Raw genomic sequence first — 16,513 nt, forward strand, 5'->3', positions numbered from 1 at the left:
CAGGTTTTCGACTTTGGTATGTGTTCAAACGTAAGGTTCGTCTAAACCCATTACACATTTGGACGTGTCCTTTATCGTGTTCATGAGAAGGAATTTATCTTTAAAACAAATTTCGTTTCGCTACAAATAATCAAAACTAACATCCATAATACTGATCGCAAAGGTAAGATCACATATGATTGATAATAAATCAAAACTAACTTCAGACTACAATCAAAATTAATCAGTAATGTATTCTTTAATCACGTCTGCATGATATAAAGATGACACATTGTTTGAACACACACTTCAATTTCAACATGGCTGTGGAACAATGTCAGCTTCCACCATGTACGGCTTCTTTTACAAGTAAATAACATGAGTTCCATGCAAAACCCATCGTACATTAGATTACCTTGACAATCACTCGTAGTAAAATGCAATACTATTATCTATATATACAATATATTACAACGCAAAGAAGATCAATACGACAAAGTAAAACACAAGGGCGGATCTGGGGGGGGGGGTTACACGGGTTACGTAACCCCCCCCCCCACCCCCCCAAAAAGAGGTTATTTATTGGCTCAGGATGCACCAGATAGCTCTATTTTGCTTCTTTGGATAAAACAATTTCCGGGGGGGGCATACCTCCCTAGAGGCTTAGGCGCCTTCGGCGCCGTCAACTTGTATCTTCGCAGTCATTGTGTAACCCCCCCCCCTCCAAAGTGAATTGATCCGCCCTTGAAACACAACATAACACAATATTACTACCTAACGCCTATACCCAGAAAGAATACACACTTAAATGATTATCTCCCTGTACCTATCACTTTGGACGAGGGCGTTATGTATGAAGAAAGAAATTGAAACGCTCCCTGAGTTATGATCACGTTTTGTGAGTATTTCTGTTGGACGTCATCAAAAAGGAAAGAAAGTGCCATTTCTGTTTTAGATTAAATGCAAGGTTTTTAAAAAATATTATTGAATACCACAAATGTAAACCATACAAATCTTCATTTCCCCATGTTTTCTGTCAAAATTACAAATTAAAGACTCACTGCTAGTAAACGTTAAACATGTGTCCTTCAAATATTGTTTTTTTTCTGTCGGTATACCTTAGCAAATTGAAGTACAGTATCCATGTACCTCTTTAACAAAGTCTTATACAAAATAAAGAAACTATGTAATCATTGTCAAGAAATCCAGCAAAAACAGTTACACGTCAACTGTTATCTCAATACACACGTATAGGTATTTGTATTGAGCCGTCAAGAGAAAGACTGAACATTTGCCGATGTTTTCGATCACGTGTTTTGGTAAGCAGAGCCTGAAACAAAATTGTAGGATATTTACCCCATGCACATTTAACTGCTTGAGCAAGAATGTGTGCATGCGTGTGTGTGCATATGGAAGTGGGGGAGGTCGTGAAAAGGATATTCGATAATGAGAAAGAGAGAGAGAGAGAGAGAGAGAGAGAGAGAGAGAGAGAGAGAGAGAGAGAGAAAGAGAGAGAGAGAGAGAGAGAGAGAGAGAGAGAGAGAGAGAGAGAGAGAGAGAGAGAGAGAGAGAGAGAGAGAGAGAGAGAGAGAGAGAGAGAGAGAGAGAGAGAGAGAGAGAGAGAGAGAGAGAGAGATGTATAAGAAAGTCATGCGCGTACTTGTGACTTACATTTTCTGGTAAAACATTTAACACAAATTCTTCGTCTCGAAGACGTTTCTTTCTTTAAACAAATACGTTTCGCGCAATAATTGGTTTACATGGTAGAGTTTTCGAAAATTAAGCAAGTGTCCTTGTGGTGATCAAGTTAACCATAATTTGCCAGAAAATTGATACAAAATAAAGAATTTGATAACGTTGAAAGAACGTTCTATTTGTTACCCTTCCGTCTTGTACCAGATACTGATAGTACTCCTGCCTTGCCAGCACGCTGAGATATCTCCGAGTAGACCGATCTTTGTCCTATGTCCGCAGGATTGAGAACATCGTAGGGGGCTGTTGCATCTGGATCAACCATTAACACAATAACAGTTTATATTTTGGTCTTAAATAATTTGTTGTATTCCACAATTGTCATTTACATGTATAATTGTTCATGTATGTCTGCTGTTTAAGATGTATGAGGCTATCTTTACCAAAAACATTCATATGAATAACCATCCTGTGGAAACGTCGCCCAAATTACGCAAGAATGTATAACATGTGTTATTATATATAAAACACATTAACATTCAAGCATGCTTGATGCTTCACATTTGACCAATAGCAACTAATTGAGTTTCTGCGACTGATATTTTTAAAATGGTACTTATGTAGTAATAATGTTGAAACTTAAACATGTAAGATGTACGGGTTCCGTTTGAATTACTTCTGCGTGTCCATATTTCCCATATTTCATAAATTATTTTTTTAAAGCACATCTCCAAAACAAAAAGTAGAACAGATTCTAAGTGTATGACGTTATACAGTCACCTGACGTTGCGGTTCCCTCTCTCCCGGTCTGTTGGGTTATCTCAGAGTAGACTGATCTCTGTCCAATATCGTCACTATTCAAAAGATCGTATGGTCCTCTTTCGCCTATAACATTTTACAGAAAAACAGCTATATGATTTATAAGAAAAATTACAAATATTTGCAATGCGAAAACAACTTTATTCACAATGCTGTCACTATCCAATTAATTAAATATTCACTGAAATCCTCCTTTCTTTCTTTAAATATGTCCTTCTGTGAAACTCGTTTTCTTCGCCCTCTCTTTCTCTCAATCTATGTATATCTTGCTCCCCCCCCCCTCCCCCCCCCTGCCCTACCTCTCTCTCTCGTCCTTTCTCAAATAAGGGTACGTACATTACTGCAATTAAGCAGCTATTAAGGTATGCACAAGACTAACAAGAAGTAACTATTAAAACAACATCAGTAGGCAAGTGGCCAAAAAACGGAACAACAAACCATCTAGTGTAGCAGGTTCTGCTATAGGCTCAAGATATAGGTCCATTCCGGAAGATTCTCTGCAACAGTGACATCTTCTGTGTAACGGCCTAGTCGGCTTCTTTGGATTTTCAAACTAACAGTTGCACTTACTGTATTACTGATAGTTGTATTGTTAGCATCTACGTGTACACTACATTGGGTTTTGCACGTTAAAGATCCCACGATTGACAAAAGGGTCTTTCCTGGCAAAATTGTATAGGCATAGATAAAAAAAAATGTCCATCAAATACCCGTGTGACTTGGAATAAAGGCCGTGAAAGGTGAATGCTCGCCCTAATAGGCTTGAGGTTTGCTGGTCGATGTGAATGCGTGATATATTGTGTAAAAAAATTCCATCTCACACAGCATGCGCCTTGAGTCGCCTTGTGTGGTGAGATATGTGCGCGATATAAATTCTCGTAAATAAATAAATAAATAAATAAATAAACGTGCATCATACTTCTTTGGTGAGATTAGAAGCTTTTGAACGAACATATTTTAACTCAGTAAATGCACTGCAATTAAACAGATTAATAACACAATCACAAACAGGAAGCGCATTTATGTATTTTTGATATTGAAGGAATATTCCTCACTCATGGTGACACATTTAGAAAGTGAATTAATAAATAGATATTATAACATCGGGTTACTTACAAATGGCGCACACACACACGCACCCACAAACTCACTCTCACACATACCTCTTTGAAGCTGTTCTATCCCGAGAGTTATCAGCTTGGTCTGAAAAGTAGAAAACAAATTATAATGACCAAGCATTTAGTTTGTTTCATTCATTTGCTTGCTTCACAATTGATTTGAATACTTTTGTGTTTGTGATTGTTATTTATACGTGTTTTTGTATAACCAAGAGCTATTATATTTATGCTGTTCAAGTACGTTAAGTACTCTCTCACTCTGTTGCCGTTTTGCAATACTAAATTGTTGTTTTGACGTCCAGTACTTTTCAATCAATCAATTTCAGCGTACTGTTTTCCTATATGTCTATACCCGTTAAGTAACATCGGTGAAAGAAGGCACTTGTTCTCTCACTCATGCAATGACGTCAATGTCTACAGTAACAACACAATTACGGGATCATGCAGTACTCACAGGCCCATGGCACAATCCACTGACGTCTCCAAAATATTACTAAGACGACGACAATTACAATTACAATCAAAGCCAGCACAACACCCAGGCCAATGGCAGCAACTGCATAGTTCGGAGGACATGTTACTGTCGCCATGTCCATACCTGGAAAGAAAGCATGGGCAAATGTACAGTACAACAGCTCAGTTGAAACGTGTGCATGTACAACAGTCACTTATGGCACTTGCGGTTTAGACAGTCTAGAAATATAGTTGTAGTAAATTATTTCCTTAATTCAAAAGCCCAACACAGAAATTGTGACGACACAAAATAATATATGTCATGTTTTTGTTGTTTTGTATATGAGCTATTAATAATGCAGTAATAGTGACGAGTTCACCATGTACTTCGCACACCTCCCCGCTCTGTTTTGTTCAAATCCAGTTCGATAATTAAACTCTACTGGGTAACTAAACTATGCTCCTGTTCATTTATAGTTTACCAGTGTAATTCAATTTTCTTTTGTGAAATGCACATAAAGGTAGTTTGAAAAAGTACACTTACCCAAACACGTGTATTTCCTTGAAGCAAGTTTACATTTTGTTTCGATAGCTCAGTGCAATTTTAGTCATTCCCTAAAACTGTAACATAAGAAATGTGAACTAAACAATGATCTGACCATCACTTACCATCATTGACCTTAACCTCGAAGGTGTAGTCTTGGAACCCTTCAACGTTGGAGACTCTGACAGAATAAACCCCTTCTGCTTCCGACGACGACACGTTGTGCACAGTCACAGCACATGCAAAAGTATTATCCAAACCAGATTGTCTTTGACAATTTGCACTCAGCTGGATATCTTCAAGAGGAACATCAGCAGAACATCTGCATTTCCCCCCTGGACCAAAAAAACGAAAGGAAAAAGTACCCCCCACAGCTGGGAAGGCGATCACATCAAACTGTGTGCTGACAGGCGTACTGACAAAATTCAGTGTCGGCAGGTCAGTGGACGAACTTTGTGGTGAACCTGTTGTGGGCAAACAATAAGGATCAATTCTAAAGAAAATGAAGCCTGAGAATGAAAACATATCAAAGAGAGGCCATCAACAATTTCAGGAAATTACGAGACAAGCACCATTCAGAATTAAGTTGCAGGCTGGCAGCTGTTATGCTTATTTAACGGTCTTTTTTCGCATCAAACGATGAGATGTTAGAGTACATATGTAGCTTTCATTTTGATATCAGCTTTAAGAGCTGGAATCCTGACCTTTAATCAGAAACCCACGAACATGAATTCTGACCATCACAATACATTTGTATGCGCTCAGTAAAAATTAAGAAATAAAAACACAGAGGTATTCGCCCGAGCTGCCTACCACACATTTGAACATTGTGTGAAGCCATGAATTTGTACTTCACTTGCTGACATTGTCTACTTGTTGTTTTTTACGTAGCAGAAGTAGTATTAGTTATACCTACACCTAACGTAGAGTTTGACAGAAGCAGAAGTGTCGGCCTGTCCGATGACGTTGCTGGCAGAACAGAGGTAGGTGCCAGTGTCCGTACAGCTGGCTGTGAGGGAGAAAGTCAAGGGAGACTGACCGCTGTTCACCTCTGTCCCTCCCTGCCTGACCACTGTAATGCTTGCTACAGGTCTGCTGTCAGCTTCACACGTGAAATAAACTGTATCATTTTCCGCCACTGTCACCTCTATTTTTGAGTTCAGTGTACAATTCAGTCGTTCTGGTTTATCTGCAAATAAGCAATTGGTTACTCATTTCAAAGTTATTGGTAAACAATAATAAAATACAAGATGACGGTAAAAAAAATATTACCTTTAACGACGAAACATCATTCCACGTTAAGTTCGTGTCCTTAACGAACGCTGAAGACGAGCTTATATCAAAACAACAACGACAACAGCAACATCTACTACAACGTATTACTACTGCATCTACCATCGTTTTGTATGTTAATGACAATTGGTTTATTTTACTGTCTAATGCATTATTATCATGTACATGTATGCCTAGATAAATATAAGCTGACATATATTCATATAACAACTAAGAGAGACACTATTATCACTCACATCCAACTTTAACGGTTACATTTTCGCCAGAAATGTCTCTGGCCCAGTTGACGGCACAACGAAACTGTGTATCATGGTCGGTTCGTCCCAGCGTCTGTGACAACACTAGACTCTTGTCACCATATTTACTAGAAGTGATAGGATCAATGACACCAGTCCTGTACCACACGAGTCGTCCTGCTGGTTGACCTACATTCACTGTGCGGCACGTGCAACTGACAGTTGTGTTCTCTGCTATGTAGTCTACTGCACTGCACCCTGTCATGGTCGGTGCTTTTGGAGTTTCTGGAGAGATACACAACGGTATATATTTAAATACACATTTTATGTTAAATGGTCAACTGATATCGCTAAAATAGAAAATAAAGAACAGAAAAGGTAAGTTTTGTTTGAAATAAAGTCATAAACAAAACAAAACATTCACTACTAGTTATGACACTACTTGGTTCCATGCTCCATAGCAGATTCACACATTTATCATTCACCTGATGTGTTGCATTGGCCCGTACATGTAAGTGTTGCAATACACATATTGAAAGGAACACTATTTTAGAACAAAAACAAACAAACCGCTTTATCAATTGTTTACAGTAACGATTAAATACACACATTTTAAATCAAAACAATGAATCCAACAAAAATAAAAACATTAAACACATGCATGCATAATTCGAGTATTTTAACAAATATTGTCTTTAAAGAAAACAATCATAGACAAAGAACAGTAAAATGGTTGCCATTTACGCTCACGACAGTGCAATTAAAAAAAACATGACATTAACGTTCAAAGACTTCACCCTTTCACGTACGTAATTGGGATGCTATTTTGGAACATATGTTTAGCAAATGAATCATTAAAACTCGTACCTATTACATTTATGCCAATAAAGTCGGTGGTGATGAACTGTCGCCCTGGCCTAACCCTCACATCGTAATCGTATCTACCATCAGCCGTGGGCATATCAAGCCTTGCAAAACATGCAGCCGTGCCAGTAGGTAGCATGTTTGGTGTCATCTCAATCCAACCGGATATGCCAATCTTTTCAGAGCTCTAAAAACAGATTTGTTTCTTGATTAAATGTGCTGTAATTAAACCTGAGAGAAATGACTGACACAGACATATGTGAATTTATCCTTAATGAATTGTAAGTCATAGTTGTAATAACCTAGGTAATAAACAACTAAACGGATGAATACTAGTTAAGTAAATGGCGTCCAACTACTATAATATTGTATTGGTTAATAAGTATTGTGGTGTTGCAGTTTGTTCACACTAAATACTACTTGCTTGATTGTTTTGCTATTTTGGGGGGTCTGTTTTCTTGTTATCTTAAGCTACGCTACTGATCATTGAATGTCAATGTGTTTAGTACAAGATTTCAAGGATTAGGTAACTGCAATCCACACATAGTGCAATGTTCCGAGGAATAATACCTAACGTAACAATAACGAGAGTCTATTTTGATTTAGCATAATTGCCAAATTGCTGGACATATGGGCTACTTTGTTTGCTTGTTTGTTTGCGTTTTTGTATTCATCTGAAAATGAATTGGTTTTTTTCCATTGACTCAGATCAGGTACAACGTACGTACTTCTTGCGAGTTGTTTTTACTTCTAATACATTACCGAGACAATCGTCCAATTAGTTTAGTTTATGTTACGTACCCCATCTTTCCCTTGGTACCAGCGACAGGCATATCTATTGAGTGTAGAGTTGCCCTGCGTGATAACACAGGTACCGTTGAGTGACCACGGGGAAGTTGATGTGTCAAACTGAGTGTTACATGTGCCTGCGGCTGGTGCTGAAAGACAAACATTGATTTTCATTCCATCTATCTGAATGCGAAGGCCAGAAGTATATAACAGAAGTAAATTTCACATACACACATATTTAAACATAATGTGTCACTTAATTTGCCAACCACAAACCAATAAATGAATAGCTAATGAAACATTCAAAATCAATCAATCAATCGATCAAGTCATTATCGTTAATGAAAACAAAATGTAATACATAAACAAGTCGCGTAAGGCGAAAATACAATATTAGTCAAGTAGCTGTCGAACTCACAGAATGAAACGCAATGCCATTTTACTCGTAGCATCGTCAGGCCACCGCTCATGGCAAAGGCAGTGAAATTGACAAGAAGAGCGGGGTAGTAGTTGCGCTAAGAAGGATAACACGCTTTTCTGTACCTCTCTTTGTTTTAACTTTCTGAGCGTGTTTTTAATCCAAACATATCATATCTATATGTTTTTGGAATCAGGAACCGACAAGGAATAAGATGAAAGTGTTTTGAAATTGATTTGGACAATTTAATTTTGATAATAATTTTTATATATTTAATTTTCAGAGCTTGTTTTTAATCCGAATATAACATATTTATATGTTTTTGGAATCAGCAAATGATGGAGAATAAGATAAATGTAAATTTGGATCGTTTTATAAATTTTTTTTTTTTTTTACAATTTTCAGATTTTTAATGACCAAAGTCATAAATTAATTTTTAAGCCACCAAGCTGAAATGCAATACTGAACCCCGGGCTTCGTCGAAGATTACTTGACCAAAATTTCAACCAATTTGGTTGAAAAATGAGGGCGTGACAGTGCCGCCTCAACTTTCACGAAAAGCCGGATATGACCTCATCAAAGACATTTATCAAAAAAATGAAAAAAACGTTCGGGGATTTCATACCCAGGAACTCTCATGTCAAATTTCATAAAGATCGGTCCAGTAGTTTAGTCTGAATCGCTCTACACACACACACAGACACACAGACACACGCACATACACCACGACCCTCGTTTCGATTCCCCCTCGATGTTAAAATATTTAGTCAAAACTTGACTAAATATAACAAAAATGAGTGAATGGAAACTAAAGGAGTGAATCAATAAACAAATAATACATATATAACCTTGACCAAAAACAGTATTGCAACAATTTTCGCACGTTCAGAAAAGCGTTAAACCACAATCCATTTTAATTGAACTTTATATGCTGGAAAAGGTAATTAGGTCTACTGTTCACATTCTGATATTTTGCAGATTTTAAAATACGGGGCATTGGTTTTTGTCAGGTCGATTTTAGGGGTGACCTTGTTTGACAGGCTGCCACGGGATGCCTATACAAAGTACCACCGATCGAACAAATGATATGAACAGTAGACATAATTACCTTTTCCAGCATGTACAGTTCAATTAAAATGGATTGTGATATGACGCTTTTCTGAGCGTGCACAAATTGTTGCAAAAAGTGTTTGGCCAAGTTTAGATGGATAAGTTAACAAAATATAGTTATTAATACAAATTAAAAAAATATGATTACTATTTATTGGAAAGTGCAGAGTTTAACGAAACGTGCAATATCAGTTAAAAACCAAACAGCACACCACATCTGAAGAAGAAACTTCTTGGCAGGAAATAAACACATAAATGAAATTGTTGTCTTTTGTGTTCTTGTTTTTCCTGATGAAGCTTCCATAAGCGAAAATTCGTACCGTCTTGTCCCGTTCTTGTATTGGTGAGTACAGTATTCCTTTGTTTTTTAACTTTGTTCATCTTACCACAGTCACTTCGTTGTTTAGACATAAATGAAAGGAAATCCAGATGAGCAAATTCATGCCGCACGTAATAATGTATATGAGTTAAGGTATCACACATGTGAGCACTGAAATTGTGCGTGAACTCCTGCAAAGAACGAAATAAGTATGTCATTGTGATACCCCTGTTTGTCTGTCTCCCTCTGTCTTTCTTAAACCTCTATCCTTGATAAATTAGACAACTATGTATCAACGTAAGCCCATTAAAAAAAACAAGTGTGTGTACACAAACTTACTGATGTAGTCAATCATGCATCTGTCTTCGTTGTTGCTGCTTGGAACTTTGCACACCAGAGTGGAGTTAGTCACAAGCAATTCGTTATTCATTTGCGTTGGGTTGACAGTCATCATACTATGTGCAGAAACAGTTCTCTTTGGAATGAAGGCTGGAAATAATGCTTTACCTGAGCAGGTATCGACACCATCTTGCTGTGGAGGAGGGCATTTGCCTGCTCCCCAATCTCCATTTGGGGGATAAAGGACTCGCCATTCTAAACTCAATGCTTGAGATTCAGTGGAACAAACGAATGTGTTGTTCGTTGCGTTACGTACCACCTCGGCCACTTTGTCTTCATTGCTTCCACCACAGTTGTCCAAGGACACACCTGCATGTTAAAAAAACGAGTGTACGTCTGATGTGAGATGGGAAATAGCACTGATTTATATTGATCTGTTTTGTGAAAATGTAGTTCAGACAGCCAGGTGACTTGTATTTGCACCCTCCACTGGTCAGAAAATGACACCAACTAACAGGTTAAGGTTAAAGCATGTTTAAATAAGCATGTTTAGAGTTCAGCTGCATGCACAATAACAATATTCTCCATTACGTTTAAATGGTGAAGCTGTGGTGTTGCCCATCGCAAAGGTTGACATGTATATAAAGAAGTGTCTGTCACATACATTATGTAATATTCAAAATAGAGAATATATCTAATTGACTCTTGTTTAATCACATCTATGATATTTATGAAAGTTGTCAATGCAAGTTGCTGTGTTAAAGGTTTACAATTTTGAACGTTAGGTATGTCAACGTGAAAACTTAAGGGACTAGCGTTAAAACGTAAACATAGTAACTTTGTTCCCATTCGTCTTTGCACAAAGGTGTTATGTTGCACTAGTAATGACCCAGTAACCTTAATCCTTTGTCTGTGACGAAATGTGACACATTTTCCTTGAAGAAAGTGCTCAACGCACCATGTGACAGCGACGAACATTCTACACACTAACTCCTCTGATCATACGCATTTCATCGGGATACAAAAATGCATCAGAAAGAACAGTATTGATGCATGTTTTTCTGTTTTCTTTCAAAGACGCAGCAAACGCTTACCTGTGCATGAGTTGAATTTGAATATTAATAAAGCGCAATAACAGAATGCTTTCGCCATACTTTCAAAGGAATACATTCTTGTCTTTCTTATCAAGCACAATCTGTGGTTGCGAATTATTTCCTCACACACCTACTTCAATACCACGTCAGATTTCACTTAGCTACACAAAACTGCGCTGCATGTATTGCTTGGTATTGCAAACTGAGTTAGTGTGTGTCACACTATTCTCGGGTTACACACTTAAAGCACACTCCCTTCGAACCCAAAAGAGCGGTTAAATGTATCGGCATGTTGAATAAGTCAGTTTGTTGGTGCTGCACTTTGGCTAAGCCAAAGAAGCAAGCGCGTCAACACACAGACGCAGACACAGACATACACACACTCTGACACACTCACACACACACACACCCACACATAGGCAAACACACGCACGCATGCACGTACACACACACACACACACTCACATACACACACACTGGCACGCACGCACGCATGTGCACACACACACACACACACACGCACGCACACACACACATACACACACACACACACACACACACATACATCGTACGTACGTACATACATACATACATACATACATACATACATACATACATACATACATACATACATACATACATACATACATACATACATACATACATACATACATACATACATACATACATACATACATACATACATACATACATAAGAAAATGAAAAGTCGAATATTGCATTTAATGTGCATTCAACGGGTCGAACGTGGTATAATAAAAAAGGTCCCACAGCCCTAAATGATAAAACCTGCATGCGAACTTTAAATGACTGTATTCATTTTATATGTACATTGTATCTTTAAACGAGTACACGCAAACGACTTTGTGAGTGGTATTTTACTTCCTGATTGTTCTGCACGACACTCGACTCTGCGTCAGTGTGCTGCTCAAGAGCTATTTGTGTGACTATTTACCAACACCATACTGTTTAACTTCAGCCAGGGCATGGTTAAGAAAATAAACATTCAATTGTGGAGAACTGGAAAGGAATTTTAATAACGCATTTTATCCAAACTAGAAGCCGCAAAGGCAGTACGTTATTTATTTATTGTTTATCTCCTTCGATTCATATTTTATATTATTTCAATTGTGTTAAGGTTGAAATTATTTTTTTTGTAATGTACCTATGCCCTATTGCAAAAGGTTTATTTCAAATTATGCTCTACTGCCTTCATGCAGTAAAGTGTAGTCTGTGCTTCTGCCACGGGGTTTGTTTAAAAAGTGTTGTGCCTATCAGGACAGCGACGCAAGCTATTCCAGGTGCTACGAAATCACTCACCACAACACCATAGTAGACGAGGAATAGCCATGTACTGTACTCGTACTATTTTCATCTTTCTATCTTGTGTGCTACTCGCTCCAAATCTAATTCATGGTAGGTTGACTGTAAATAAACTTCAGACGTTTGTGTAATAGCATAATTTTGCAATAGATATTAGTGATTAAATGGTCTTCAATTCGTCAATAACTTATGATAAAAGATGTAATAGTGAGTAATTCATTTTACTCCATTTCTAAGTTTAATTCAAAAAAGGGTCAAACAAGTCTAATCGGTATTCAGAACGAGGTGAATTTGCTTAGGCTGTGGGTTAGATCCTGTACGTTTCCTTAAAAAAAGATCACATAAATCTATCGGTTTTCAGAACGACAAGGATTTACTGAGTCTGTGTATATTGAATACTGTACATTTCCTCTACTTCCTAACAGGAACACGTCTCCCAGGATGCTCGTCAGACAGACTGGCGGTGGACGAAACGTTGAACACGGAGGTCACGTGTGATCAGTTTGATGCACAGAACACAGTCACATGGTTCTTGAAGGCCCAGTCTCCACAAAGTGACGTCTTACTTGGCTCATGTTCACCACAGGGACCCTGTAATCAAGCCTCAAGGTACACCTTGTCCAGGTCATCAACACAGAGTACAGTGACCATCACGCCGTCCTCTGACTTACGATTCATCGCCAGCTACAGGATTCAGTGCGATGCCTCTGGAACAACAACTTCATGTGCACTGGATGTTTTTTGTATGTACAATGTTTGTCTTATTCAAGCAATTGCAGATTTTGCACGGCAAAAACATACTATGACTCTGAAAAAAATGGAATAGCTAACATTACGTAATTGTCAAACAAATCGCACACACAGACAAGCACGCGCGTACGCACAAAGAGACATACACGCACACAGGCACACTTGTTATGTCATATGAAGTCTCAGTATATCGCGGGCGTATCTCCAGACTCGGACTCAAGGCGCAGGGATCTATTTATGCCGTATGAGATGGAATTTTTTACACAATACATCACGCATTCACATCGACCAGCAGATCGCAGCCATTTCGGCGCATATCCTACTTTTCACGGCCTATTATTCCAAGTCACACGGGTATTTTGGTGGACTTTTTTTATCTATGCCTATACAATTTTGCCAGGAAAGACCCTTTTGTCAATCGTGGGATCTTTAACGTGCACACCTTAATGTAGTGTACACGAAGGGACCTCGATTTTTCGTCTCATCCGAAAGACTAGCACTTGAACCCACCACCTAGGTTAGGAAAGGGGGGAGAAAATGCGCCCTGACCCAGGGTCTAACACTTGTGCACAACCTTGACGTACTTAACACTTTCTACCCCACCTATGTTGACCAACTTTCTTTTAGCCGAGACCAGCTGTGCTGCAGCAGGTCACTCAGAATTGTAGTAACTGTGTAGTAGCTGTGTATCAACACGCTGGAATGCAGGCGGTATATGGACGTTACAGGAAGCGACTGAAGCTAACAGTCTGAGCGAATATATCCGTACCTGGTCAGATAGAGCCATATGAGTGGGTACGGATATATCCGTACCTGGGAGATAAAGAGTTAAACACACATGTGTTATGTTCTTCTTCCAACGATCGAGGCACCAATATCAAATAGTATGAATATTTGTTTTTAAGTTTTAAAGTCATTGATCTCAGTTTCATGCGTCGTTGTCTCAGACCCTGCAACGGTGCCATCCCAGAACTGTCAGGTCCGAGCAAGAAGCGGATCCTGGACAATTGACGGATCCTGCAACATAACCAAGACTTTTTCCTCCAGTAATACCTATCAGTGTCAGGTCTTCAGAGGTACATCTCAGGTACAGATTTTAAGTACACAAACAAAACAAACGAATGAACTCTTTACCTAACACATGAGATAATTGTATGTACGTCTGTCTGTCACACACACACACACACACACACACACACACACACCACACACACACACACACACACACACACCCCCACACACACACACACTCACACGCACATAAACAAACAGACACACACAAACACCTTTACAAACACACACATACACACACACACACACACACACACACACACACATACACACACACGAAAATATGCGCGCGCACAAATGACCAAACACGAATGCAGAGAGATTTAGGGAGAGAGACCTATATTAAGCTCTTAGGATGGAATGCAGTTGCTGTAATTTTATTGTTCATGCATTGATTATTTGTTTATTTTGTCTGCGTATTTGTGCTTGGTGTTAAATGTCGTACGTGGTATATGCCATGCGTTCTTCTTGCATATTTTGTTGTAATCATCCAACTTCTGGCGCCTCCTTTTACTGACTGTGTAATGCAATCAATTAAGCTTTCTTGTATATTAGCTTTAGATTGTTGTTTTACCACAGGATGTTCGCAGGATGTCCTGTTGTGTCCTCGTACTGTATGGTTTGTGTTGCGAATGTCTTAGCGAGGGTGTTTCATCTTAGAAACACCCTGCCGTTACGGGGCCGTGTTTTAAAAGTTCGATGATTTTATTCTGAGTTCTATAATTAAGCAGATTGGAATCGTTCTTGTGTCTCTTCTAATCGTCCAGTTACCTTTGCGATAAAACCTAGCAAAACGTTATGGAACCAGAAACGTCCAAAGTTAAGGTGCCGAACATATACGGCCCCTCCCATATCTACTAGATTAGACGATGCAGTAAGAGACAATGAGACAAATAGAAAGACAGAGATACATCTCAGTAAAGCTTACACAAAAACGTGTGCACTAGCAATTTCATATAAACCATTTATGCATGGGTGCAACTCTGCCGGCTACACGCCGGCAGCCGGTTTTTGGTTTCATCGGCTGCCGATGTTTTTGTTCCAGGAGAGTTTTTTTTGGCATTTTAAATACTAAAAAAGCTGGACCCCAACTTTTGCCGGTTTTTGGAATTTTCCAGGTTGCACCCATGATTTATGTGTACACAAAACACATTATGTTGTGTTTCTTACAGAGCTCCCAGACAACACCAATGACAACATTTAGCTACACATCCTACCCCCACAGTAACGCCACCTACCGTACGGGATCCTGTTCCTTCAGCTCTGACTTCACCGGTCTTCTGTCCAGCAACACCAAAAGGGATGACTTCTACTTCAGGATTGACGTCTATCCCGGTCCCACACGGCGCGTTAACGGCCCTGTAACACTAGGTGAGACGTTGGACAAGCACGTCAATATGTATTGCGAGTAAAGATAATTCGAGACACCTAGGTACTTATATTTTTGTGTCGGTTTTTGAAATAATGAAGAACATTCAAGTACAAGAGGGTCTCAAAATTCGCCGTACCAAGCATGACTATGCATTCAGAAATGGGAAGCATTTCACACACAAAATTGATTTTACCTACAGTATTTTAGATGTTGTTTCTGTTACTCGCTTTAGACGTGTAGGATATGTCCGTTTCCACCTGCATTGGATGTTGTCCTTCCTCTCTTTCTCTCTATCTGTCTGTTGAACTTTTCTTCTTGTTTCCGTCTGCTTCTCCTTTATAGTTCTGTTATAAATGTCACTACAGAGAAACCGGTGCCCCCCACCATCAGCTGTCCGGACATTGTGGCTGAGAACACGACCTTCACCTGCACGTGCAGCACCACAAACCTTGGTCAGCCTGCAGGTCGCCTCGTCTGGTCACGTGTCAGTGGCGGCACCATTATTGAGGGAGATTATGACGTCACAACTCTGACGTTGCCTTCACAGACACTGACACGTCATGATCAGGGTGTGAAAAAGTTCCGCTGTGACGTCAGATGGGCTGAAGGCACCTACATGGCTGTGTACACAGGCAACATCGGATGTAAGTGATATTAGGCTGAATCAGTATATCAGAATAGTTTGTCCGACATCATGATTGTCATGATTTTTCTCTCTCACCTGTCTTCTTTAATTGAGGCATATACAATAAGTGTCCGCTTGACTTTGTGTCCATGCTGGTTTTTTTTTCCTGTTACTGTTGTATTGTGTTATGGTTGAACATAAACTATGTTCTTATTGAATATAACGTAACTGTTTATATTATGGAATTATAGCTGTCACACCAAAGACATCAACAAAACCCACACCA

General features: G+C 39.0%; 2 protein-coding genes across 2 annotated transcripts in view; one reads left to right on the plus strand and one right to left on the minus strand.

The window, feature by feature from the left end:
- LOC138957587 (uncharacterized) overlaps positions 1-11,251 on the minus strand; it is an 11,350-nt gene extending 99 nt beyond the window's left edge. The window contains exons 1-12 of the mRNA XM_070328682.1: positions 11,068-11,251; positions 9,974-10,342; positions 7,800-7,936; positions 7,002-7,185; positions 6,135-6,419; positions 5,522-5,794; positions 4,731-5,069; positions 4,063-4,206; positions 3,654-3,693; positions 2,929-2,987; positions 2,452-2,556; positions 1,883-1,983 (exon numbers count right to left, since the gene is read on the minus strand). Coding sequence (XP_070184783.1) covers positions 1,883-1,983; positions 2,452-2,556; positions 2,929-2,987; positions 3,654-3,693; positions 4,063-4,206; positions 4,731-5,069; positions 5,522-5,794; positions 6,135-6,419; positions 7,002-7,185; positions 7,800-7,936; positions 9,974-10,342; positions 11,068-11,143 — 2,112 coding nt within the window. The 5' untranslated portion in view covers positions 11,144-11,251. The remainder of the gene's footprint in view (positions 1-1,882; positions 1,984-2,451; positions 2,557-2,928; positions 2,988-3,653; positions 3,694-4,062; positions 4,207-4,730; positions 5,070-5,521; positions 5,795-6,134; positions 6,420-7,001; positions 7,186-7,799; positions 7,937-9,973; positions 10,343-11,067) is intronic.
- A 1,184-nt stretch (positions 11,252-12,435) lies between these two features.
- Positions 12,436-16,289, plus strand: LOC138957589 (uncharacterized). Its single transcript, XM_070328684.1, has 5 exons — positions 12,436-12,448; positions 12,835-13,152; positions 14,107-14,246; positions 15,403-15,601; positions 15,968-16,289. The coding sequence occupies exons 1-5, from the start codon at positions 12,436-12,438 to the stop codon at positions 16,252-16,254; spliced, it is 957 nt and encodes a 318-aa protein (XP_070184785.1). The 3' UTR covers positions 16,255-16,289.
- Positions 16,290-16,513: the final 224 nt, after the last annotated feature.

This window comes from Littorina saxatilis, unplaced genomic scaffold (assembly GCF_037325665.1).
Source record: "Littorina saxatilis isolate snail1 unplaced genomic scaffold, US_GU_Lsax_2.0 scaffold_290, whole genome shotgun sequence".
Classification (NCBI taxonomy): Eukaryota; Metazoa; Mollusca; class Gastropoda; order Littorinimorpha; family Littorinidae; genus Littorina; species Littorina saxatilis.